Source organism: Perna viridis, chromosome 11 (assembly GCF_037379345.1).
Source record: "Perna viridis isolate PV_CMFRI_1.1 ecotype Kerala chromosome 11, ASM3737934v1, whole genome shotgun sequence".
NCBI classification, from domain to species: Eukaryota; Metazoa; Mollusca; class Bivalvia; order Mytilida; family Mytilidae; genus Perna; species Perna viridis.
This window is the reverse complement of record NC_142455.1, coordinates 9,145,085-9,170,124: the sequence shown is the minus strand read 5'-3', so window position 1 is coordinate 9,170,124 and position 25,040 is coordinate 9,145,085. Positions and strand designations below refer to the sequence as shown.

Below are 25,040 nucleotides of genomic sequence, written 5' to 3'. Positions count from 1 at the left end.
GAACGTAGTTAGCGTTCACGTGTAATTAGTGTGTGTGTGTGTGAGTGTTTGTAATTTGTAATTTGCATTTCGACTTGCATGTCTGCTTGATCAAGGTAAGCAGAAATCAAAGGTAGATATCTTTTTGTACAATGTAATGCAGTTCAATAAGATTCGTTTTATATTCGATTTACGTTACTAGTTCCATTCGTAATCTACTCTTTTTCAGAGCGTTCAAATCGTTAGCAATACGTACAATGTATATGTTGGTGTTCGTTCGGTGTTTGCTCTCATGTTCGTTCTCTATTCGTTACAACTCGTTCTGAAATTATGCGCAATACTCGTTGCATATTCGTTTTAGCCCGTTAAAACCATTAACTCTCTATTCATTAGGTGACTTACATGTATTTTTTTTTGTTTTATTAGAAAATCACAAAAGTCATGAAATAGTCGACCAACATCACTTCAGATACATGCAATTAATGTTTTATTTTACACAATTTTTTTGCATTTAGACAAAAAAAAAAAAGAAAAAGAAAAATGAAATTAATGAATAGTGCTCGTTATTTAGGTAATTACATGTAACCATGGTGACCGATGAGATATTTACCAGCGTACATAACACTATAACATGTACCTCTAGACAGTCATACCAAAAAGTTGAAGTTTCTAGTTAAAAACGTCTTCATGCTAACCATTTTGGTTATTATGGGGTTTCTAAGTTGATACATATGTATTTGTCCTATTCTTCAACAGACCATTTCGAGTTAACTGTAGGGTGGTCGATGAGCATGCGTGATATATACATGTCCTTTCGCAAGGAAGGGCTTGGGGTGGAACAAAAATATTTTCCTTGCAAAAGTGTACATTAGACATGCTCATTGATTTACCCACAGTTAACATGAAGAAACTATTTCTCCTGTAAAGGTTTTGTTGAACACTGTTATAATCTTACGGGAAAGTATTTACCTCTGGGAGCCTGCTCAGAAAGATAGCATGAATGGGTCTTTTAAACAAACCAAAAATACTGCTCAGGAAAAGTAAACAAAAAAAATGTTATTCAGAAACTTGGTCAGTGGCTCGAGAAGACAGAATATTGACTGCATCTTAAAGAAAGACACTGAAGTAGCAATTTTATTGTAAGCGGTACAGATGAGATCAGTTCTAACCTCTCAGGGGAACTGTCAGAAGTGCCGGCTCTAGGACAGTTCTAATGGTGTCATTGAACAGTTCTAGAGCCAGCTCTTCTGACGGTTCAACCAAGACCGACTCTACGAAGACAGTTTTAGTAGAACCAGCTCTTCTAGATCCATCAGAATAGCTGGCTCCATAACTGTTTGAGAACTGTTTTAAATCTGTCATAGAACGGTTCTTCTATAACAGTTTTGTGAGAGGTACATGTAAGAACTAATTTCATCTGCTGATATGATTCTACATAAAAATGTGATCTAATGTTTCGCAACCTTTAACCCCAAACACAGTACTAAAGGTTGTCAGGTACATTTGATGTCTACAGTAGGTGTACGAAAAGACAAAAAGGTCAATCAGAACCCAGTGAAAAGACATTTTCCACATAGATCTGGATATATCATCTCCCATCCTTGTTTTTTTTTTGTTTTTTTGATTTGTTTATTTTTCTTTTTCCTTTATAAAACAATGGTTTTTGGAAGCATTTAGAATAAAAAAAATATTTTGGCCCACATTTTGCCCATAAAAAAAACCGAGTTATTGTATCAACCATATAAATAAGACATTATAGCCTATGAAGGAGGCAAAAAGAACAAAAAACTTTCGGATCCGTATGAACATCCCAGCCCATTCAGTACGCAGGCATATCATGCATGTTCATAAATGAGCATGCACATTTTCTATTAATTTATTCAGGATTTTCAAACGTATTGAGATGGTCCATGCGAAATTGTGTACTTTTGAGAAACGGTAGCTGATGCAGAGGGGACAACCCCATTAGAACCCAGTGATGACCTGGATTTAATAGTTTTACACGTTATATTTCATCTATCTATTTTAAAATGAATATTCCCATCGAATTTCCTCTTTGGACCCCTTTTTGTTGGAATGTTTTGTTGATTTTGTGCAAAATTTGGGGAATAAATAGCAAATGAAAGCTTTGAACGACCCTCTATTTTCTGAAACCTCTGGATCCTTCATTGCAGGGTGCCCCCATTACACCGGAGGTATAGCCGGTCGGTAGGAAGACGAAAACAACGTATCAAACGGCCATGAATATACATGTATACGGATAGGGAAATAATTTGCAACACAGATATGATCAATATGTTTACAAAATATGAATATTTGTATAATTTTCAATAGCTGGTTTAAGTAGAGATATTACATAATAAGCCCGTTGGTGTACTACACTAATCCAACACAGGATATAATGAAAACAAACTCACATATGTATATTATATACACATATATTTAAAACCTGACAAATTTAGTAAATGAGTGCTATACAAATACATAAAACAAACATTCTGAAAGAATTTTGTAATTTAAAGGTCGGGTGAAAATGAACTATGAATGGCTTGAAGTCACGTCCTACTGATCTGTTGTACAAAAAGAAACTAATTATTTTGATTAAATATGCAATATCCTTGACGAACAGAATCATTAGGTTTAAATCCATCAATGTACCCTATAGGTAAAGGTATCACCTGTCAGGTATATACCTGATCAAAATTCTTTCTTGGTAATTGCTTTTGATTAATTGCTTTGTGTGTAACGGTATCGTACGAAAACAATATTGGAATCAATCGTCTTCAATAACCGGATTTTATCAATGGTCCTTGAAAGGATTAGCTTTGTGAGGAGTCTTATTCTTATTCCGAGGTCTTATTACACCTTTAGCATGTGTATGGATGGTTGACATGTCCGTAAACAGGTTTTAAATATTTTGTGACATATATGTTTAAATTGTAAAGTTAAATTTTAGTGCGACTCTGGAGGCGTATAGTGGACAGTTATCAACTTAGTGGGATAATTTTAGAGATCATAAAATAGTGACGGAAATATTTAACAATCATATAAAACTTCAATTTTGTTTGTTTTGTTATTATGGGAATTGATTGATGTCTCGGGTATAAAAGACTGAATGACCAACAAAAATGCAGAGATACACTTTCCAGTTATCTATCGGAGGGAGTCGTATCATGTCTACCAAAGAAACGATAGATCCAGAGAACAGTCCAAAGACAAAGAAGTCCGATAGCAAAAATGTTCCGAACGGTGATATAATAAAAGCCGAAAATGAGCTGAACTTGCACAACATTAGTAAAAGTGACATGGGAGAAAAGACCGAAAAGGAAGTATTAAAAATGGAAAATGATAAAAATAAGGAATCGGACGGAGAGGAAAAACCAAAGGGGATCACCAAAGAAATTGAGGAAGAAATAATGAAAAATTACAAACATGTTTCAGATGCATATAAAAAGTTATTAATCAACTTCTTTAAAACGGCCGATGTAGACAATGTGGGCTTCTTAACCATTCAGAGATTTGCCCCTGCTGTTCGGAAATTAGGCTATAATGGGACCGACAGAGCTCTCGCAGTAAGTATAGCGGCTATTTTATGAAAAAACTAAGATAAAGAGAATATTCTGGTCTTTAAAAGATAGAAATTTATATGCATTCATACATTTGCAAACTTATACATTTTAAGATAATGTAGACTTGTAAAAAAATATTCTCTTCTTTTATAGTCGACCCTGAAAATAAACTTAGTAAAATCAGTATAGATTTTGCAAAAATTGGGTAAATTGTGCGCTTATTTTGTCGGCAAAACTTTTTGCAGCTTATCTGTGCCCAACTTGGAACCTTAGGGTAAAATTAGAGCCAAAATGTGTAAATTTTGTCAAATTGGTAAAAACACTTACAACTGTAATTTCATTATATTTTTCTCTGCTGGAGATTTTTGCCGCATACATCGACAACTTAAATATTCAAACCATTAAAGGCTATTGTATCATAAAAACTTTTGACAAAATATTTAGTCTGTTGAAGCTTGTGGCCAATATTTTCGAACTTTGAAAATCTACACAAAAACCTCTCAATTGTTATAAGAAATTATTGAATGTGGAATGGAAACGGTACTTTGTGAAGTAATGTTGACGCGTTAATATATTGTAGCAGCTTGTAAATTTATTTTGTCTGGGTTGAAGACATCTTTTTACACAAACACATGTAGGTACATATAAATCTTTTTAGTGGGTAAGCTAAAATTCCACTATATGATAGGACTGGTAACTGTTAATAACGGAAATCCGAATTCAACAGATTTTTATAGTTCATTTTATTGTTGTATTTTACAAAGATTTTGTTCGATGTAAAGGATAGAGAGCAAGCTTGTTGCATTACCACCTATTCTCGTTGTGGTATTTATCATATGTGGTTACTTAAAAATTCTAAAGATTTACTTCAAAACCTAAAATCCCGCAGTTTTTCGAAAATAAGTTCTCTCAAAACTTTTGACCTTTCAACTCTTGACACTTCGTTACCACATGATAAATTGAAATATCGTTTGAAACGACTTAATATTTGTAAATCTTTTGCTGTTTCCAAAAATAATGTTGTTCTTGATTACAAATCAAAATATTTTTTCTAAAACATCGCAGAAGGGCGAAATGTGCTACACAGAAAAGCAGGTTTGCGACATGGTTGATTTTCTCATTGATAACATATTTGTCACATATGGAGGCGCTTTTTTTCAACAACAAGTTGGAATTCCAGTGGATACTAACTGTGCTCCTCTCATAGCTATTTTCTCTTTATATTCATGCGCGACAGAATCTCGTAAAGAATAAACATTTAAAAGATGCTAAATCCTTCAATTTTACACACAGATAAATTGGTCATGTATCGTCCATCAACATCCTTTTTTGGTAAATAGTCACATGTACCGTCAATATATCCACCAGAGCTCGGAATAAATGATACTACAAATACAACTAGTTCTGCATCTTTGTTTGGACATACATCTCGAATTTGACTTTAGTTTTAATATCATTAATTTTCCTTACCTGTGCAGCAATATTCCTTTATCTCCTGCTTAATATATGGTGTTAATATCTTACAATTGATTTGCCACGCTAGAGCAAGTACTAACTACTCTGACTTTCTTGAACGCCATATACATCTGCGTAACAGACTCCTGAATCAGGGGTATGAGGAAATGAGGAAATGCGTCTTCAAAGGTCTCTAATCAAATTCTTTTTTAAATATCAGTCCTTGGTTGAAAAAAAGTCAGTTTCTTCTAAACTGATGAGTAATGATTGTTTATTGTAAATTGTTCTTTGTGCTTATTTGACCACTGATTTACCGATCATGACAATAGCATGCAAATGTTTAATCACTATCGGTATATTCCCGCCACAATGGAAGTGGAAGGTCTAGCGCGCTGTAAAACCTAGATATGATCTGCAACATTTCGTTTGAAATGCCTGTACCAAGTCAAGACCATTGCGGTACCAGCTGCTCCGGTGATGTACATGTACTATCTATTTTGTCAGATTTATTTTGGACTCGCTTTGATTATGAATCGGATATGTGTTCGGTAATTTTGTTGTTACCTTTATTACCCACCTCTGTTCTTTCCAAACTTAACAAATCATTGAAAAATCATTTGTCAAAGGAAAGTTGGGTATAATAAACAACTTCCCCTCCCCCACCAAATTTGAACTGGCCCTGGGTGACGGGAGTAAGCGCTCACAGTCATGATTAACCTCGCCACATACTTTATGTGCCTGTCCCAAGCCAGGAATTTGTAGTCCAGTAGTTGTCGATGTTTACGTTTTTTTCTGTATATAAGGTCGATTTTCGTTTTTTATGAATAGTTTCACTTAATTTTTGGGTCTTTTACAGCTTGCTTAATGGTATGGGTTTTGCCCATCATTGAAGACCATGTAGTGACTTGTAGAAGTTTTATAGTTTATTTTTCGTTGCTTTGACGTTTGGTGGATGGACGTCTCGTTGGTAATCATACCATTTCTCACATTTTATATACACCTTTATCGTTGAACGATTATCATTTTTATTTTTTTGTATAAAATTATCTCTGATACATAAAATGGTGATTCCCTTTTAAAGACATATTAATGACAGTAACATTGGCAGGTCCAGCGGTAAGTGGGGTTCGATTTTCCGGGTTTGGATCCCACCCCTTATAGGATTTTTTTGTTTTCATTTGTGGAGTTTTTGGGTTGAATACATGTATGACCAATAGTAAGCCGGAAACCCATTGCTGGAACCCCTGGTCGTATACCCGAGGCCGTCAGTTATAATTCTAGCTTAACTATATGATTTGTCAATTGGTTGATTTCAACATCTGATGCAATAATACATTTGTTATCCCGGACAACATCAACTGTTTTCGATTGACTCCATAGAAGCGACACCACTGACAATAGTTTTAGCAATAAAGGGTTACTGTGAATTAACCTCCCCAATAAAAAAAAAGAAAAGAAAAGGAAAAATTCACAGAAATAAATTGTAAAGATCCGAGAATCTATATAACTAGTTAAACTTTGTCTTAACAGAAAGGATTTGGTAATTATAACCAAGCTTAAATATCATGGCATGCCATTAATTACGGTCCGGCATCTATTTCCCTGCAGTAAGTATGTGTCGTATCTATACTCCCTGGTCTTTGATTGACTACTTTTCTAAGAACTGCATGATTGTGCTTTATAAAAACACACGTTACTTTCAACCCATTTTAATACAGACAGCCTTCTTTTCGAAGAAATCTATTTCTGTTGTCTGATTACCTCCTTTTAACTGATAATACAATCTTATTAAACGTAGTGGCATGTAATTAATTATGATTCCGCATCTACAGTGTAATTCCCAGAAGTTAGTATGTGTCGTGTCTATACCTCCTGGCCTTTGATTGACTACATTTCCAAGAACTGCATAATTGTGCTTTGTAATTCTACTCATTTTGATACAGACAGACAGCCTTCTTTTCGAAGAACACAATATCACTTACTCGTCCTGTCGGTTATATAGTGTACCGAGTCCATACGATAGTATAGAGCCATATGTTATTAAAATTTAACGATAGAACTATGTACGTATATAAAACCAATGATCAGATGGCGTAAAACGTATGATTTGAAGTCAACTAGAGAGTCATATTGCACTGTAAGTGTGCTACTATCATGTTAAAGTTTAAGAATGAGATAATATTATTGCCACCTTTGGAACCATTATCATATTGATTTTTCAATATCATTATTGACTTTAACCATGCTATTTTATCGCCAATATCATCACTATTTAAAAATCTACTTTTGATAATGCCAATGCCGACATCGTTAGCAAACTCTACCATTATACAATCATCGAGGGATATTATCCAAGAGCAATGTACAAACAACGCTAAAGGCTCTCAATCTTTATTTTCATTCAGTCATTTAAAAGATTCTATCCACAGCATCCAATATAACTAATAATTCTAAACTCTGCCATTAAACAATAATTTACAAGATATCAACACGGTAAACGAACTTTATAACTATCAAAAAGATACAACCAAAAGCAATCAAAACTATTAATATATCAGTGCTCTAAATATTCCAAATCCACCAACAAGATACCACCAATGGCAAATAACACAATTAACAAACTCTACAACTATTAACAATATACCACCAATGGGAATTAAGACCATTAACAAACTCTATACAACCCAGGGGCGTACCTGCATATACGCAAATACGCAGTTGCGTACTTTCGGAAAAAGTAACAAAAATAAAAACACACATCATTTTAAAGATGAAATAAAGGTTATTTATCACATATGCATACCATGAACGTAGTATAGGCTCGGAAAAAATGGCTCCAAAATCGTTAAAACTCAGGAGTTTCCCTCAGGGCTTTACCTTGCCGAACTCACTGGGGGCCTTGAACGACATCCCCCCCCAAGACCCCTCGCCGTAATTTTGCGTACAACTAAAACAGGCCTAGCTACGCCCCTGCAACCATTAACATGATACCAACAATTGCAATTTACACTATTAACAAACACTTCAATCATTAACAAGATGGTAATTAGCATAGTTAATAGGCTCTTTAACATCTACTTTTCAACCATGAGGAAGATAACAATAGAAGCATCAACACATTGAAACGACACATGTTATAAAATCATTACCAAGAGACATGTACAGTATCTTAACCGATCCGTGCAACAAAAATTGCGATCGGTCATCGATCACCGATCAGTTTCCGGTCAGTCATCGATCCGTCAAACCGATCCATTTAACTGATGATCGCATCACGTAACCACAGAGCGGTCAATATACTTTAATGTTTTTTTTTTGTTTTCTTTGTCAATTTCACGTATATTTACATAATGTAATAGATTCAAACATCAATTTATACTTTTATTTTACATCTGTTTTATCTAAAATAGATCTTACGTTATTTGACATACCAAAACTGCGATCGCATCGGTCACCGGTCATCGGTCATCGATCCATCAGCGATCAATCAGTCAACGGTCATCGGCCTGTCAAATTGTTGCGCGGATCGGTTCAAGGACTGTACTAGTATGAACAAACTGTACAACATGAACTTTACAATCATTAAAAAATACTGTAGATGTACTACCTTAAGGAGGGAGACCTAGGCTAAGGGACATAACTCTTACAAATCATTGGAACGTTTGTGTAAAGCCCTTTACATCAATCTCATGTAGGCATAAATGTAACTTGGATTGTTTTCATTCTGTTCCAAATGAAAGCATAATAGGCTTTTCGGAAATTGAATATGATTCAAACATATCACTGATTTCAAGAAGTTATGTCCCTTACCCTAGGTCTACCTCTTTAAGCAATCATCAAATTGTACTGTTGCATCAAGCAGTCTCAGTCAGTTTAAACTAAATCAGATTAAAACACCATTATGAAACACCGACATGACTAGACGATATAGATATAAAGCAACGAGGAAAAATGATGTATATTGTACTGGAGTAGTCACACTACATGTAGTAAAATACTGTGATTAAAACAAAGTATAGCTAATCTACATACTTATCAATTCATTAACTTATTTCTATAAAAAAACACTGTATAATTGCTTCAATATAAAATATTCAAGGTTTTTAAAGCTACAACTTAAATCTGTTTGTTGTCAGTTATAGAATTTTAAAAATGTTAATTCTAACTATTTTTGTTTTTGTTTGATATGATTATACATACATGACCTCCTCTGTTCTACTGAAATATTTCACAGATAACAATAAGAAATGTCTTCATATATAATATAGACAATATTTAGACAAAGTATAAACCAACTTAAATATGTCAGATAAACAATCACCTTATGTTCAAAACACAGTTCAAATTCTCAATGACCTTTAAAATAATTTTCACAACTCCTTGGGCAATTTGTAGTCGTGTAGATTCTTCGTGCTCATTTTCCCCGTTGAGCCTTAATTGGCATTTGACTATCCAAATGCTTTTCTTTTTCCTCGGCTCATTTTCGGTGCATGACTGATGAGTTCCGAACAATGTAAGCGTTTCCTCTGACTTGTAAATCGTTTTAATTGTTGTACATGTACCAAATTAGCGATAGCACTTCTTATTCATATTCCGATGTTTGTTTGTTTGTTTTTTTTGTTGGGATTTAACTTCCGAGCAGCAATATTTCAGCTATATTCAGACAATGAACATGAAATGGATGATCAAATGAACATGAAATGAAAAAAAAAGGATGGGACACAAGGACAATAGGGTCGACAAACCTTGATTGCCACTGGAAAAAGGAGGGATGGGTAAGGTCGGGCAATTTAGCCTCCTGTGACGGAGCGCTATGGTTCCTACTCCTATCTAATACCACAGCAGGGTTCTTTAACGTGCGAGGAACGTGGCATCTTTCCCAACACGGTGCACCACTATGGTTTGCGGTCAGGTTTTCCGTATTATAGCCTGACAACCCCAGCATGTAACACGCCAGGGGTACCCCATTCCACCACCTGGGGCACACATCCCAGTTGCTCTGTGGGCAGAGCGCCTAGCCCCCGGCTAGGTTTCTGAGCACTATTTAGTCGCCTTATACGACAAGCTTAGTGCTGCTGCAGGCCTATTCTTTTAACATTCGGACCTGCACGGGGCCATAGTCCGATGTTAAGAAGCTGTTGTACATAGGTTATTTTCAATCTATATCACATTATATCTAATTGTATATTTATTTTTTTACGCCAGCGAAAAGAAAAATAAGGGAGGGGGGGGCTTCATGACCTTCGATTTTTTATGGAAAACCTGGCATTGATTTTCGTCTTGTAATATTGTTCTCCCCTAAAAGTGATCATATTGAAAAATTATCATCTTCCCAGCATAAAATATCCTAAATATAACACCTTCCTCAAGAAAATCAGGTGGTCCATATCCTTATCGTGGAGTCGAATCGACATCATTAATTTTGTTGATTGTATTTATACTGTGCTAGGTTGTCATGTTTATGTCATGAGCCCAAACTAATTCCCGAGAATAACATGTTCTCATATGTTTGCTTATGAAGAGATTTTTTGTATTGTGTGACCTTACATTTGAAAAGCGCATGCGAAGTCTAAAATTGACGAGTCACCGCTTTTGACAAGAACGATATCAAGACAGCGGCTCGACCGTCTAAGCATGACACAGCATGAAATATTTCCATTGTAAAAATCGGATTAGATAAGAGTTGTTAGTCAGTTAATATAGAGTAGAGAAGTTCTTGTGCTGTTACATTTTTTGTGTGCATTATGCTATTGTTACGGGTAAATTACGCTACTGTTACGGGTAAATTCATTTAATATGAAACAATACAATAGAGTATGGCGCAAGAATATCTTTTTTTACTTTAAATCTGAAAAATCATTGGTTATGCTGCGGCAAGGAAGCGATTTTAATAAGCCTGAAGTACCTGAACATATATTCTGCATGCATATTCTGTAACACTTTACACACAGCGAAGGAGGACTCAAACCCCTGAGTTGGGAGGATGACACACAGACGCACAAACACAATCATAGTTTCAATTTCAATTTCAATGTACTTTTGTCCATTCTTCTATGGTTTCACAGGCATTCATAGTGATTTGAATGAAGATATTGATTAACTACCTTGTCAAATAAGGTCAACTTAATAAACCATAACAATGGTCACACATACTAGATACATTTGTATGACCTACTTACAGGTACCTGACTAAATCCACTTCGTTCCATGGAGGACACTGGGCGAAAATAGTTTTTTACTCTGCTGTACTCTTTCCTTCGTTCTATTTTCATCAATTTTAGCAAGTGTATACATGTGTATACATTTATAGAGGAAAAGAAACATTGATTAGATACATTAGTAGTGAGGAGCATTACAACTTACAATATAATAATACCTAAGTGTCAGTCCCTGTAAGAATCAGGCAGTAGGTGAAACATGGTATGAACAAACCCATCATTTTAATAGTGTAGTTTGACTATTTGCATCATCAGAATCAAGGAAAACAGATAAGATTTTCCATATCATGCTGGACCATTGAATTACAATTTCATTGAAATGCACTGAAAATGAACATTTCAAGGCCAGATAACTCTGTCGAAAACTTCATTTTTAAGATTCTATTGAACAATTTCTCACAAAGCCAATGGTGCAGAGATCAAATGATGGTCTTATCAAATAGGGAAAGCGTCCTTGATTGATATTTTATTGTAAGATCGGTGGGGTTTTGAGATGCATGTTTCTTATTTTCCCCATTTTTCCTAATTATATATATATATATACATGCATAATGTATCAAAGAAGGCTACATTATGTTATAAATATTCATAGATAAATTTCCAACTGCATTAAAAATCTTTGGATATTCAGATAAAAATAAATAAATAAATTTCTGTTCACCATCAAGGTTATTGGACTTCATTTCCAGGCTTATCAAACTAAACTTTCCTTGAAAGATGGAATTTTTTTAGATTACTAAAAATGGACTTTGTCTTCTATTTCTCCAGTGTTACATTCAAAATGGAAAATACGTTCATTTCTCTCAACTTTTGAATACCTGCCAATTTCTATTATTAGTTTTTAGTACATTATAGTGCAAGGAAGAACTGCATGACGTTTCTAGGGCGGTCAATGCATACGTAAATTGTTTGGGAAGAAGTTTAAAAATATTATAATGCGTCGACACTTTATATTTTGTGAAAAGCTCCCACCGTTGAGTATTAATTACTTTAATTGTAGTGGGAACACCAAAGGTAACATGAGATTATTTTTAAGCATTCATTAATTTTATTTGCCAATGATAAAGTACATCTCTCTTAAAAGCAATAATATTTTAAGAGGCATCTCATTTCAAAATTATGTAACACAATTTATATTGATTTCTCCTAATGAATTATGCAGCCTTAACAATGAGTAGCTACCCACATGTAATCTCGATTCATACATGTATTATACAATGCAAATACATAAATTCTAATAAAAATGACAGGTTCTATATTCAGACAAGTGTAATTAAAAAAATAATTCAGTCATCAGCCTTGACTACTGTAACACTATTGCCAAAGAAAGGCTTAAATTCGTCTCGATTGTACATTTATCTTCCCTAATGCTATCTTGCAAGTCATAGTGTTCGTTATGCAGATATATGTATAGGTACACATGTACATGCACCCCTTTAACACATTTGAGGTATCACAAGTCATGTACAAGAAAACTGTAGGATAATGGCAGATCCATAAATTACGAAAAGGGGGTGGCCTCCGGGACGCCCCTCGTGCCTACTATAGATACATGCACACCCATATATAAGACTTTATGGTCTGGTTTTATCAGTATGTGATACTGTCCTGCTTATCGTGACTTCTTTAAGGGCATTTAATATCTGTTTGATATTTGTAATAAATATTATCTTAAAAGCCCGTAAATTGAAAATGTATTAAGTCTGAAATATAAAAGAAATAGGATATATTATAGTGCTTCGTTACTACACTTTTGTATCCGTTTTATAAGTGAGATAAAAAGGGGGGAAATTTTCATTTAAAAGTATCTGATGTATGTGTGTGTTTCAAAAGTGGTGACACCCCCCCACCCCCCCCCCCCCCAAAAAAAAAATAAAAAAAAAAATTCCTTGAAAAACCCGCGTTCATTGTGTTTACAGTGAAGTTAATTGGAAAAACGTTGTTATATATAGTGAAATCCTGTCTAAACCGAACCATCCTCCCTTTTGGATTTTAGAGTTTGTTTGGTTTAGACAGGTGATCGGTTAAGCTAGACATACATTGAAACGGCACGTAATAGTCAGTATAATGACGGAGTGCGGAAATTTGAAGATAGATAGATAGATAGAAACATTCAAAAGTGCTCGGATGTGGCATGTTTTTGGTTTATTAAAGGTTTGATTTTGACAGGTTTTCCTGTAAGAAATGAACCATATTTATTATATTTTAGTAGCACTCTATCTAAGAATCATACAAAATCTGATTCTTGGGTAAAAAGCCTACATATTTTTATTTTTGATATTTTGTTTGAATTGCCATACATGTAATATGCAGAAATTAACATTCAGTTTTTCATATAACCCGTGTTGTAAGGAGATAAAAATTATATAGAATGCACTGTAGATTTCAAAATTAAGGGATATAACTCTGTAAATGACACTCAAATACAACAGAACCTACTGGATTTTCAATGTTGATTATCTCCTAAGAGCAGGCAGATTTGAATGAATAATTACACATTTCACAATATAGAACCATAAAACAACTTAATTACAAAAATAAAAATACGTAGCCTTTTTTGGGGTGAATCACATTTTTCAGATTTTGCATGATTCTTACAAAGACAGCTACTTAAAAGATATTTTATACTCGGGTGTAAAATACCTGAATGCCAGAAACAAAACTGGATATGTAAAATGGAACCCTGAGTAACATTCCAGCGTTAATATTGTCACTATGATTGTGGAAAATGTTTAGTTTAAATCATGGCATTGACTTTACATTAACTTTTTAAGGGTTGTATAAAACAATTAATACGATATTGAATACCTTGGCTGTCCCCGCACTTAAAACATGTCATATTTATACCAGCTCTATAAACGGTGACCTTTTGATATCTTACCCCTGTTACTATAAGATAAGTAGTTGGAGAGGTTCTGAAGTAGGTATAACACCCAGTTTTATCATAGCCATCGTAAAGCAACGCTAAATTAAAACCTATACTTTACACACCCAAAGCGCTCCTAATGATATCCAATGACAGGTCAGGATCGACAATAAAACACCCCACTTTATTAAAGGGTATGTCATTAGGACAATGACCACAAAATGGCAAAGTGAGCACTCAGAGCAAAAAATAGTGTAGTAAAATAATATATACTGACGTGTATACTAAAACATTAATAGAAATAGATCTATAAAATATCACTGATATTAGATTTTCTTAAGCCCTCGGACATGTGGACGGATGGCTATATACAGTTATGTAAAAAAGAGATATTGAACAAGGCTCGTGGCTGAGGTCGATATCTCTTTTAAGTGCTCCATTAAACATGACATTGCATGCAATGAGCTTCCATAACTGTTTTATTACATTTTTCTGTAGAAATTTAAAGAAATTCCCACTCAGTGTGTTACTCTGCATCTTGATTTTTAAAACAAATATATTCACTCGGTATACAAAATTTAAGTCGGTCGAATGAAGTACGTACAGTCAGTGTTTTTATCTAATTTTTTTTTGATGTTTTCTTAAAGTTGAACAAATTTAGGCAAATGCCTACAAGTAGATATTTAACCAATTAATATTACTGACTTTGATTCTGATAATTTTGCAACAACAAAAAAAAAAAAACTATTTTACAATGAATATGTACAGCTGAAACATTACTCGTAATCAAGACGCCAAGCGTGCAATATCACAAAATTTGGGTGTGTCAGATATACATTGTTTAAATAGAAACTGTAAAATACGAAATGTTCATTTTAATTATATGCTTCTTTCCAGAAGCAGACACTCGTAAAATGCTTAATAAAGCATATTTGTTTCTAGAAGATAGACTATAGCAGTATTACTTGATAGCGATGCATGTACATGTATGTGCAGTTTCCTCATACTGACGTTTGAGATGACGTTTTGTGAAATTTCAAATAACATTGCTGCTTAAAATGGTAAAATTAAATATTTCAATTAAAAAAAATAATAAATTATACAATTACATTCTTTATCTATCACAACTCATTAAAATATTTGGAAAAGGGGGTTGTAGAGGTATCAGGAAAATGACAGGGCTTTATACAATTATTTGCTCAATTTTGGTAAATATCTACAAACCGGTTGCCCGGAAGTTACATGTAGTTGAACAGTTGCATCTTAGACACAGAATTAATTCATGTTTTTTTTTTATTCCAGAAAATGTTTATTGATATAAATACTAACTTTGATGGGGAGCTGACGATCCACGAATTTATGATAGAAATGACCAAAAAAGATCCCAGGAAAATGTCGTACGTATAACATACACATGTAACGAAATCATGGAAACTTATCTATCATGGCGAGTTTCAATGATACGTAAAACATAAGAAATAGCCTTGATATAATTTTGATGTCTTTCCGGAAATGCTCTACATGGCCATTGCATCATTATTATAACCATCTACCAAATGCACTTGGTTTTCTTGTCCAGTCGTACAGAACCGGATGCTAAACTTTAGAGCTGAAAAATGGTCGTTAAGGCACAGAGTGGATGAAAACCAAGAATTAAATTATATATATATATATATATATATATATATATATATATATAAAGAGAGAGACACGGACCATTCGATTTACTGCCGATTTAGCGGGAGTGATATTGTTATGCGAACTAGATTATTTTTCTCCCTCAAATGATTGATAGAAGAATTTTGAAAACATTTTTTTTCTGGTGGGCAAAAATTTTGGTAGAACAGTTTCTTTTTCACTCTTACCAGGCAAAATCTTGTTTCGACACAAATCAGTATAAGGATACAAAGCAAAAAAAAAAAAAATTAAATATAATAAGTTAAATAAACTCAGATACCTTCTCTACCAAACATCGTGTCAAACATGCAATAAAAAAACTGTTTATTATCTCTCTAACTTCTAAACTTTATTTGCAGAGAGGAAGAGATCACTTCAATTTTCCGGAAGTTTGACGCGAACCGAGATGGATTTATTACAAAAGATGAGCTCGAAAAAGCAATGGACAGAAACAAAATGCAACGAACCAATTTACTAGTCAGTGGTATTATGAGAAGTGCTGATTTTGACGGAGATGGAAAAATCTCTCTTGAGGAGTTCCGAAAGTCATGCCAGTATAAAAAAGGGGCAGTTCTTGTGTAAACCGTGTTTGAACTATTAGACTAAACACTTTTTTTTATGTATTTATACTTTTAAAAAATCACACCAAAAGCGGCGATGCTGGAACCTCCTTCTGTCTGGCCCTTGATATGCCTGAAAGCCTTTCTGGTCTATAAGTGCATTACAAATCAGCGATTACGCAATATTACTGTATGATTAATATATCCGTCCCACTGAGTTGTACTTGCATCTTTTTTAATAAATATTCAAACAATAAATTATGCAATGTATTGATGTAATACGTTTAATCAATTAATGTAGCTTCGTGTACATATAACCTTTTTTCTGACATTGGCGTCAGTTTTCGTTTCATCTAAGAACATGAGAGCGGTCAATACCTTAATCATACGCCCATCACGAGATACAGCCTTGAATCACAGTCGGATCCAGAGTCAGAGTTTTAAGGCGGGGGGGGGGGGGAGGCAAAACAATTTCTTGGCAGGATCACCGGGTAAGGATCATGTAGTGAATGTTTTTCATGATATAACACACACAATTTTTCAACATTTTTTTTTCTAAGGGGAGGGGGTTGCGGTGAGCCCCGGGGCCCCCTGGATACTTAAACGCACGCTAAACGCTTACGACCGCTATTATCGTGCGTTTAAACGAACGCCTCTTTTGTGCGTTTATCGTGCGTTTAACGATGTTTTGACGAACGATAAACGATGCACGACCGCTAAAATGGGAAACGTGAACGTTTCAAGGAGTGTAAAAACGTTTTAAAGACGTCAATGTTATTATATCGGAACTACTCTGAAATTAAAAATAGTCTATACTTCGGGTTAAGAGATCGTAGTAAACCCTGCTTCTTATGCCTGATCCGAAACTGTTTGATTGATATCTTGAATGTCCGTGACTGACTCTAACTGGTGAAAACATTCTAATCAAACTCTGCAAAAAATGATAAATGGCATATGGCATGAAGTCTATGTCTTGAAAAGGAAAATAAGTCCTTCATGATTAGCTCTCACTTAAGGCCAAACCTTCCTCATATTACGGTATAGAATTGTTGTTTCACTTAAATCATGTGACAGAAGCAACTCTATGATTTAATGGTGATTGGATCAGGATTTAAGGTACACTGTAGCTCGGACCGAAGTTGGGTCGTGGTTGTAGTCTTGACTTTTCAGTCTATAATGATGATTCTGAAAGGGCCAGAAATAGTTCTGAAATGTTATAAAATCTACTCTTAACAGATGATTACTTCAAATGTTTAACCACAGTGCAATACTTGTAGTACCCCATGTATGTAGAATTTGGAACAAATTCCACCAAAATCTATATCCAGTTTGTGAATGGTATGATGGTCAACTGTTCTGTAGTCTTGATAAAGTGAGCCATTCTCATCAAGACTTCCTTGCTTATTTTAATAATACGCAACTCCCCTCTATTTGCTAACTTTACAAAAAGCAAAATTGTTTGTTTGTTTGTTTGTTTGTTGGGGTTTAACGTCCGAGCAGCAATATTTCAGCTATATTCAGACGATGAACATGAAATTGATGATAAAATGAACATGAAATTGTTAATATGTCTTTAATTATAGTGAAGTATGCAAATATGTGAACAGTAAGGAAAAGCATATCTTGAAATTGAAGTAACTCAAAATATACTTATGGTCCCAGTTTGCAGTTATTACAGGTAATCTGAATGTTGTTTTCGACCGAGAATAAAACATTTCTTCAAAAAGGACCTAAGTATCGTCCTCCAGCCACAATTTATTAGAATGAATGTGGTAATATCATCTAGAATTCACTACATTCGTGTTGTATAAAACGAATAAAACGTGAGAAAGTAGACAAGAAAGCATTATATTCTTTCTTTAAAATAGTTGTCAAAATAGTTGACATCCGAATAAAACATTTTGAGGAACACTTTACTGATCATAAACAACATCCAAACCGTATTTCCCGAATAAAACTCAAATTGAATAGAACTCAACAAGGAATCTGTTTTTGTTCCTGTTGATAAAGCTCCAAATAATGTAATTGTAATTTGACGTAAATTTTATATTGAAATTCTACAGAAAGAAATAAAGATAAGTTCATATCCTCTTTAAATCATTGGTCTACAACTAAACTAAAAAACATGTCCATGGGGATCTTTCGAATCTGTTGAAAGTTTTGATTATTTCGCGCTTCCACATAATCTCATGAAACAAAAATTCACATATCTTATCAATATATATGAATATATTTGTTCGAATTCTCTTTAGATCATTTTTTTAGTAATGAAAACTATCACAATTGTTTTGATTTGCTCGTATTTGGAACAATGTTTCGGATTTTGCTTTTGTCACCCCTTGTTTTAAGGTAGTTTTCCACGAAAAACTCGTTACTCTCCAAATAAGTTAACTAAACCGTTGAATAGGCTCATTTTTAAGGGATACAGTCATGATATTTTTGTCAAATCGTTAAGGACAGCATTTATTGGCATTAACATTGATTCACTCAAAGGGTCTTTACAAAGAAATTGAAACACTCTATTTAAAAACAGTTTTTGACATGACGTGGATTGTGTCCTTATTGTATGGACTATGATGTACCGTGTTTCTCAACCCTGAATGGGAAGAATTGGGATTGATTTTACATACGATGGGGACGTAACTTTTTGTGCCTTAGACTAGTCTGGAGCTGGCTTGTCAGTTAACAGCATGCCTGTAGCCCTTAATTTGTACATTTGTATAATTGATATTCGTTTTCTTTATTTCCGTTGTAACAAAGTACGTAGACATTTTTGAACTGATTTTTAGGTTGATAATTGTGTAATATTTTTCCATGCAGTGGCCAGATTTTAAATGGGGAAGGTTGTGATCATGCCAAAGTACTTTAACCCGGCGAATTTTTGCGCCTGTCCCAAATAAGGAATTTCTGTCCTCTGTATATCTCTTTCGTCTTTACCTTAATTTGTTTTTTTTCATGTTTACTTACTAGAGTATATAGGGGAAACTCTTTCGCTGTACCTGTGTATAATGCTGTTTTTAGGCCAGCTGCAGCCTGCACAGTGGTGTGAGGTTTTTCTCGTCGTTCATTGAAGACCAATGAGTGGCCCTGGGAATACAAAAGAGATCACCAAAAGGTCTTCAAAGTGTAACCACACCAATGAACGACAAACAAAGTACTGAAATTTAGATAAAAAAATATACTTAAATACATTTCATAATAAGCGAGTTCACTGTCAAAGTGCAGCGGACGGCTAAAGATTTTAAGAACTTTAATGGAGGGAATACGGCTATATCATTTGGCAAGGAACGATAAATCAATTTAGTTTTTGAAAGTCATTCTTGTCTAACCGAAAGGCGATATATTTTTCTGCTACTTTGCATTAATAAGAGGGGTCAAAGATCTTTCGAACACAATACCCTTATATAAGTGATTTAAGTAAAATTGTGCGTTGTAGGGATCGGGAAACAAGTAATATGTAAAGATCACATGTATATAATTTCAAAAATAAAAAAAAACCTTTTCCGACAAAAGTTGACTATTTAGTCAATGAAAAATAAAATTACTAAAAGTGGTTGCATTTTAGTCCATTTCCAATAATTAAGAGATAATAAGACACAGTGTCGTTACTTTCACGAGTAACTCCTGAAATCCTGATATTAGGAAGAACATATAAATCATGTTCGGTTAGGAGGAGGCTTGTTTTTTGTTGTTTGCAAGAGTGTGTTTTCCGGGTGTGAACAGAAAAGAAAAGAAAAGAAAACAATTTCACCTTAAGATTACTCTTTCGAGGTAGATACAGCTTGTTGCCTTTTGTCCTGTTTGTTACAGTCTTTGTATTCTGTATTGATCTCCAAAGTTAGATCCGAATTCAACAGATTTTCATAGTTCGTTTTATTGTTATATATTTATATAAAGTGAGGGGGAGGGCGTGCGTAAAGCGCTCACTAACATATTTAACCCCGCCTCATACTTCATGTGTCTGTTCTAAGACATGAACCTGTAGTCCAGTGACTGACGTTGTTTTTATTTTATATTGATTAAAAATCGTATCTGTTTTTTTCCCTACAGATTAGGTCGATTTTCGTCTTTAATGAATAGTTTCACTTTAATTTTTGGGGGCCTTTTACAGCATGCTCTATGGTACGGGATGTGCCCTTCATTGAAGGTGTGGTTAACTGTAAAAGTTTAATTCTGGAACAGGGTTATGTTGCTACAAGATTGAGGTCATCACTACAGAAGTTTTATGGTCGTCATCATGAACTCGTGGATCGTTATGGTGTATCCATCTGCACCATGAAAACTGATTTATTCAACGAGTCATAGTTTTCCTTTCCTCGTTTGTCTACCCCGGACTTGACTTTTTATGAGCAACTCGGCGGGTGTTTCTAGAAAATCAGAGAACGCTTTCCCTACCGTTGCACCTGGTCCATGCTCCCAGTTTTTAGTGGAGTCCGAGTTGCCGATTTGCTTTTGTTACTTTGTATGTATGATTTTAGTTACTTTATGTTCTTTGTTGTGTATGTCTGTTATCCATGTCTGGTCTTTGTCCCTGGATTTCATTCTTTTGATTACCGCTATAACCTTGGTTCCCTTGATTAGTCTTTCATATTCTTATTTTATTGTGAATATAGATGTTGATTCAAATACCAGAAATTCAAATGTTTAGTCGAGGCTAGTTTCAGGAAACACACAATATTTATTTTCAAGCCCAGCAAAGATGGAAAAAGTTTCGATTGCAGATGATGTAGAGAGCCCGTCTATGTTCATTGTCCTGCTTGATAAAAATATTTTGATGGCGGCATTTAAGTTTCTGAAACAAGAAGTGTAAGTATCTTATACAGGGGATGAGGGTTAATGATGCGAAATTTACAAGAGGTGAGAGTATATTATATCTGTTAATACATGTACATTATGAACTTATCTGGTTCCTTTATCAGTAGCATAAGCGACCCTGGGATCGTTAAAAAATAAAGACTCAGGTCACAACCAATACATATGCACAATATATGTCATTGAGTAAATTGCCGCTTATGAAAAAAGTAAAAACCAAGATGAAATTATCTGAATTAACTTATAATTGCCCTTTTATATCGAAAGATGACATAAGTATTTTGAAAAGAATATTTTAACGGGTCTTTTTTAAATTTGAATAAAAAAACTTGTAAAAATAAATAAAAAAGCGTTATAACCGCTCAGCCAATCAAATACAGAAGACGTCACAGGTGACCCGGGTTATATTTGAGAGAAACTTGTGGAACGAAAATATTATCTGGGCAGTAAAAGAAGTTTCGTTATATGAGCATACATGACTCTGTACCTCATGGGGGAAGTCTAAAATCAAATTATGCTTCTCTTTATTGTATAATTACGTGATTGTATGAAAATATTAAAACATAAGTCGATTCACTCTTTTTTTTTAACGTTGTAATCTTCAGATTTATACACGGTGTATTTTTTAGTCAACCTTTAGAATTTCAATTGCCATTCTGTAACTGGTAATTATTGTCTTTTTATAATTTGTGAAGGTCAACTAAGGTTAAAACTAACCAATCGCAGACCGATTCTTATGTTGTACCCCTGGGAATCTCCATCATCATAGTCTCTGTAAGTAAATAAAAAATTCAATACATTCATCAATTAGAGAAATTTTTCTTGATTATCGAACGTTTTAAAATAACGAAAGTATGACTGACGTCATATTTATATATATGCAAGTCTCCGACATTTTCGAAAAATGTATGCCACTGAAGCTTGCACATTTGATAGATGTAACATTAAATATACTTAGTGCCGCTGAAAAATATCTGCTTGTTACTTTATCAAATACACGACTTAAGTAGCACTCTACATAAGAATCATGTAAAATGTGATTCATGGTTGGAAAGCCTATTTTTATCTTTGATATTTTGTTTGAAATGTCGTAGTAAACTTAAAGTTACATGTGATTTTTCATATAACCCATGTTCATAGGAGATAAAAATTATATAGAATGCACTGTAGATTTCAAAATTAACGGAGATAACTCTGTAAATGACACTCAAATACAATAGAATCTGTTGTATTTTCAATGTTGATTATCTTCTAAGAGCAAGCAGACATGAATGAATAATTACACATTTCACAATGTAGACCCATAAAAGAACTTAATTACAAAATAAAAATATGTAGCCTATTTTTTTTTTGGAGTGTATCACATTTTTCAGATTTTGCATGATTCATACAAAAACTGCTACTTAAATTTCGGGAAATTACGAAGAAACCAGACCCACTCAAATAATTTCAATAAAAACTTCCACCATTGTCATTGTAGGTCACTTCACTCACCTTCTTTAGAGTACTTCAGCAAGTATTTACACATCTAAGTAGCATGCAAATTCTGTAAAACGTGATACACCTAAAAAAGGCTACATATTTTTATTTTTGCTATTAAGTCGTTTTATAGGTCAATACGATGAAATGTAAAACTATTCGTTCCAATCTGTGTCCTCTTAGGAGATAATTCACATTGAAAATCCAACCGTTTCTATTGCATTTTAGTGTCATTTACAGAGTTATCCCCCTTAATTTTGAATACTACAGTACATTCTATATAATTTTCATCTCATAAGAACAAGGGTTTTACGAAAAGCCAAATATTATTTCTGTTCACTATAACATTTTAAACAAATATAAAAAAATATGTAAGCTTTCCAACCATGAATTAAATTTTCCATGATTTTTATCTGGAGTGCTACTTAAGTATACAAAAGCACAATAAAACAGCACTAGTCTAAGAATAGTTTGACTCTTATATATAATTGTTCCAGAAACATGCGAACGTTTTAATGCCTGTTTCATTACAGCTTGATTTAGAATAATCAACTCTCTGTATTTTCTTTGAGTCTTTAAACATTTTTTTCTATTTAAGGTGTTGCTTACAGCGATGCTATCTATCTTTGAAAGAAATAAGAATGGTAGACGACCTGGTGTTGTAATGTATGTTACAAAAGTATCTTTATGTAGATGCTCATTGTAATGTTTGTGTAATTGTAATTTTGATTAATTTATAATCTTTTTCTTCAAGCACTGTATTTCCTTTAAATCCCTTTCTTTTGTTAAGTTGCGGACACTTACGGTAAATCCGAGGTACATGTACATTCCTGTAATATTTGCAAAGGTCGCACTTAGTAGCAAATACTTACAATGTAAGGATAAGCTTAGCAAATGCACAAACGACATGGTTTATTCTTATATTTGTGATAATTATTGATTGTCCCATAAACCCAACAACACATGTCTCTGTTCGTCTCAGCTCAAAATAAAGGAAATCTCCCGCGGATCGGCGACTTAAAGACAATTTTTTTCCACTTTAATTAAAATAATGATGATATAGGCGCTTTCAACAAATTTTCGTATACATGTATTTGTAAAAGATTATCAAATAAACATTGAATACAAGTCATACTGTTAAATCCAAGAGTTATCAAGGGTAAATGTAAAAGTAAATGTGTAACTCGGACTTCATTAAAAAATCTGGGAGCATGAACCAGGTGCACCGGTAGGGCAAGCGTCCTCCGCTTTTGTAGAAACATTCGCATTGTACAAAAGAACATAACCTAAACTGTCCATAAGTGCTCGTAGTATATATTTGTTCACAAAAAAAACCAAAAAACAAACAAAAAACAAAAAAACAAAAACAAAAAACATAAACAAAAACAAAAAAAACAAAAAAAACAAAAACAAAAACAAAAAAAGACGATTTTGGGGATTTATCATTTAATTAAACGACATGAATTAAAAGAATTCACGGCTGATGCCTCTAAACCTTCAATAAAAATACATTTATCTTCATTATTAATGATGCAACTTGTGCAAATAAATCCTTGCATATAACAATTAAACATCTTATAAATGACGTCGGCCTAAAACTGGGACAGTCAGTCATGAAACTGACACTCTGAAATATTAACGGTATTCTCCAATGAAATTCCACATTACAACAAATGTTGCATTAGATTATGTTTTACGCCAACTAATGTCTGTATGTATAGGCTTCACAATATATTCTAACAGACCTATAGATTTCCTGAAGTACGATCGTCTGACCTATGTGTACGCAGCGGCGTTTGGTTGCACATCATCAGAAGTCGTTTGCCTCATATTCAATAGAAATGCGTTGTTTCAATTAAATAAAATACACAGATACATCGTGCCATGGGTGAGAGGTGAGTTTTAGAGAAGAGACATATCGACACACTGGCGATAAATAATGATGCCACTCTGTAATAATGATTACTACGGTAACCATAATGCAAATGTCACTAGTAGTAAAATTTCCGCTTGTTTTGAACTTACCAATTTTTAATTACACCAATATACGGAATAATATAATTCAAAGTTTTTACTTTTTTGATAAAGGAAGAAATCTATAATATTAAACGTTTATATACATATCATACGAAACAGTTCTTAAAGAATGGCTGCTATATTTTTTTCTATCTCGGAGGATACACATATTTATAACACTAAGCACGTCCTGTACAACATAATATCTTTCAAAGCAGTCATTCCTTGTAATTGGGTTTTAGCATCAAAATTTAACTAGTAGATCATCAAAAAGATTGATGACTTCACTGTCATATTACAAAATTTTGTCTATGAATAACTGTTATCTATCCAAAAAGTGTGTTACTTTTGAAACAAAAATAAATACAATCATCATTAACCCAATACTAATAGTAATTAAACAAATGGA

At 33.8% G+C, this 25,040-nt stretch overlaps 1 protein-coding gene and 1 long non-coding RNA gene across 2 annotated transcripts; both read left to right on the top strand.

The window, feature by feature from the left end:
- On the top strand, nucleotides 1-21,912 carry LOC148602890 (uncharacterized). The gene is made up of 3 exons (XR_015916460.1): nucleotides 1-95; nucleotides 21,014-21,130; nucleotides 21,832-21,912. It is a non-coding gene; the product is annotated as an uncharacterized LOC148602890 (long non-coding RNA).
- On the top strand, nucleotides 2,658-16,594 carry LOC148602891 (uncharacterized). The gene is made up of 3 exons (XM_088553162.1): nucleotides 2,658-3,551; nucleotides 15,390-15,484; nucleotides 16,124-16,594. The coding sequence occupies exons 1-3, from the start codon at nucleotides 3,108-3,110 to the stop codon at nucleotides 16,344-16,346; spliced, it is 762 nt and encodes a 253-aa protein (XP_088409288.1). The 5' UTR covers nucleotides 2,658-3,107; the 3' UTR covers nucleotides 16,347-16,594.
- Nucleotides 21,913-25,040: the final 3,128 nt, after the last annotated feature.

Excerpts from the sequence above, each read along its gene's own strand:
- LOC148602891 (XM_088553162.1), top strand. The coding sequence starts at position 3,108 with ATGCAGAGATACACTTTCCAGTTATCTATCGGAGGGAGTCGTATCATG. Across the intron at positions 3,552-15,389 it reads GGACCGACAGAGCTCTCGCA|AAAATGTTTATTGATATAAA; the intron begins GTAAGTATAGCG and ends TTTTTATTCCAG. Across the intron at positions 15,485-16,123 it reads AAAGATCCCAGGAAAATGTC|AGAGGAAGAGATCACTTCAA; the intron begins GTACGTATAACA and ends CTTTATTTGCAG.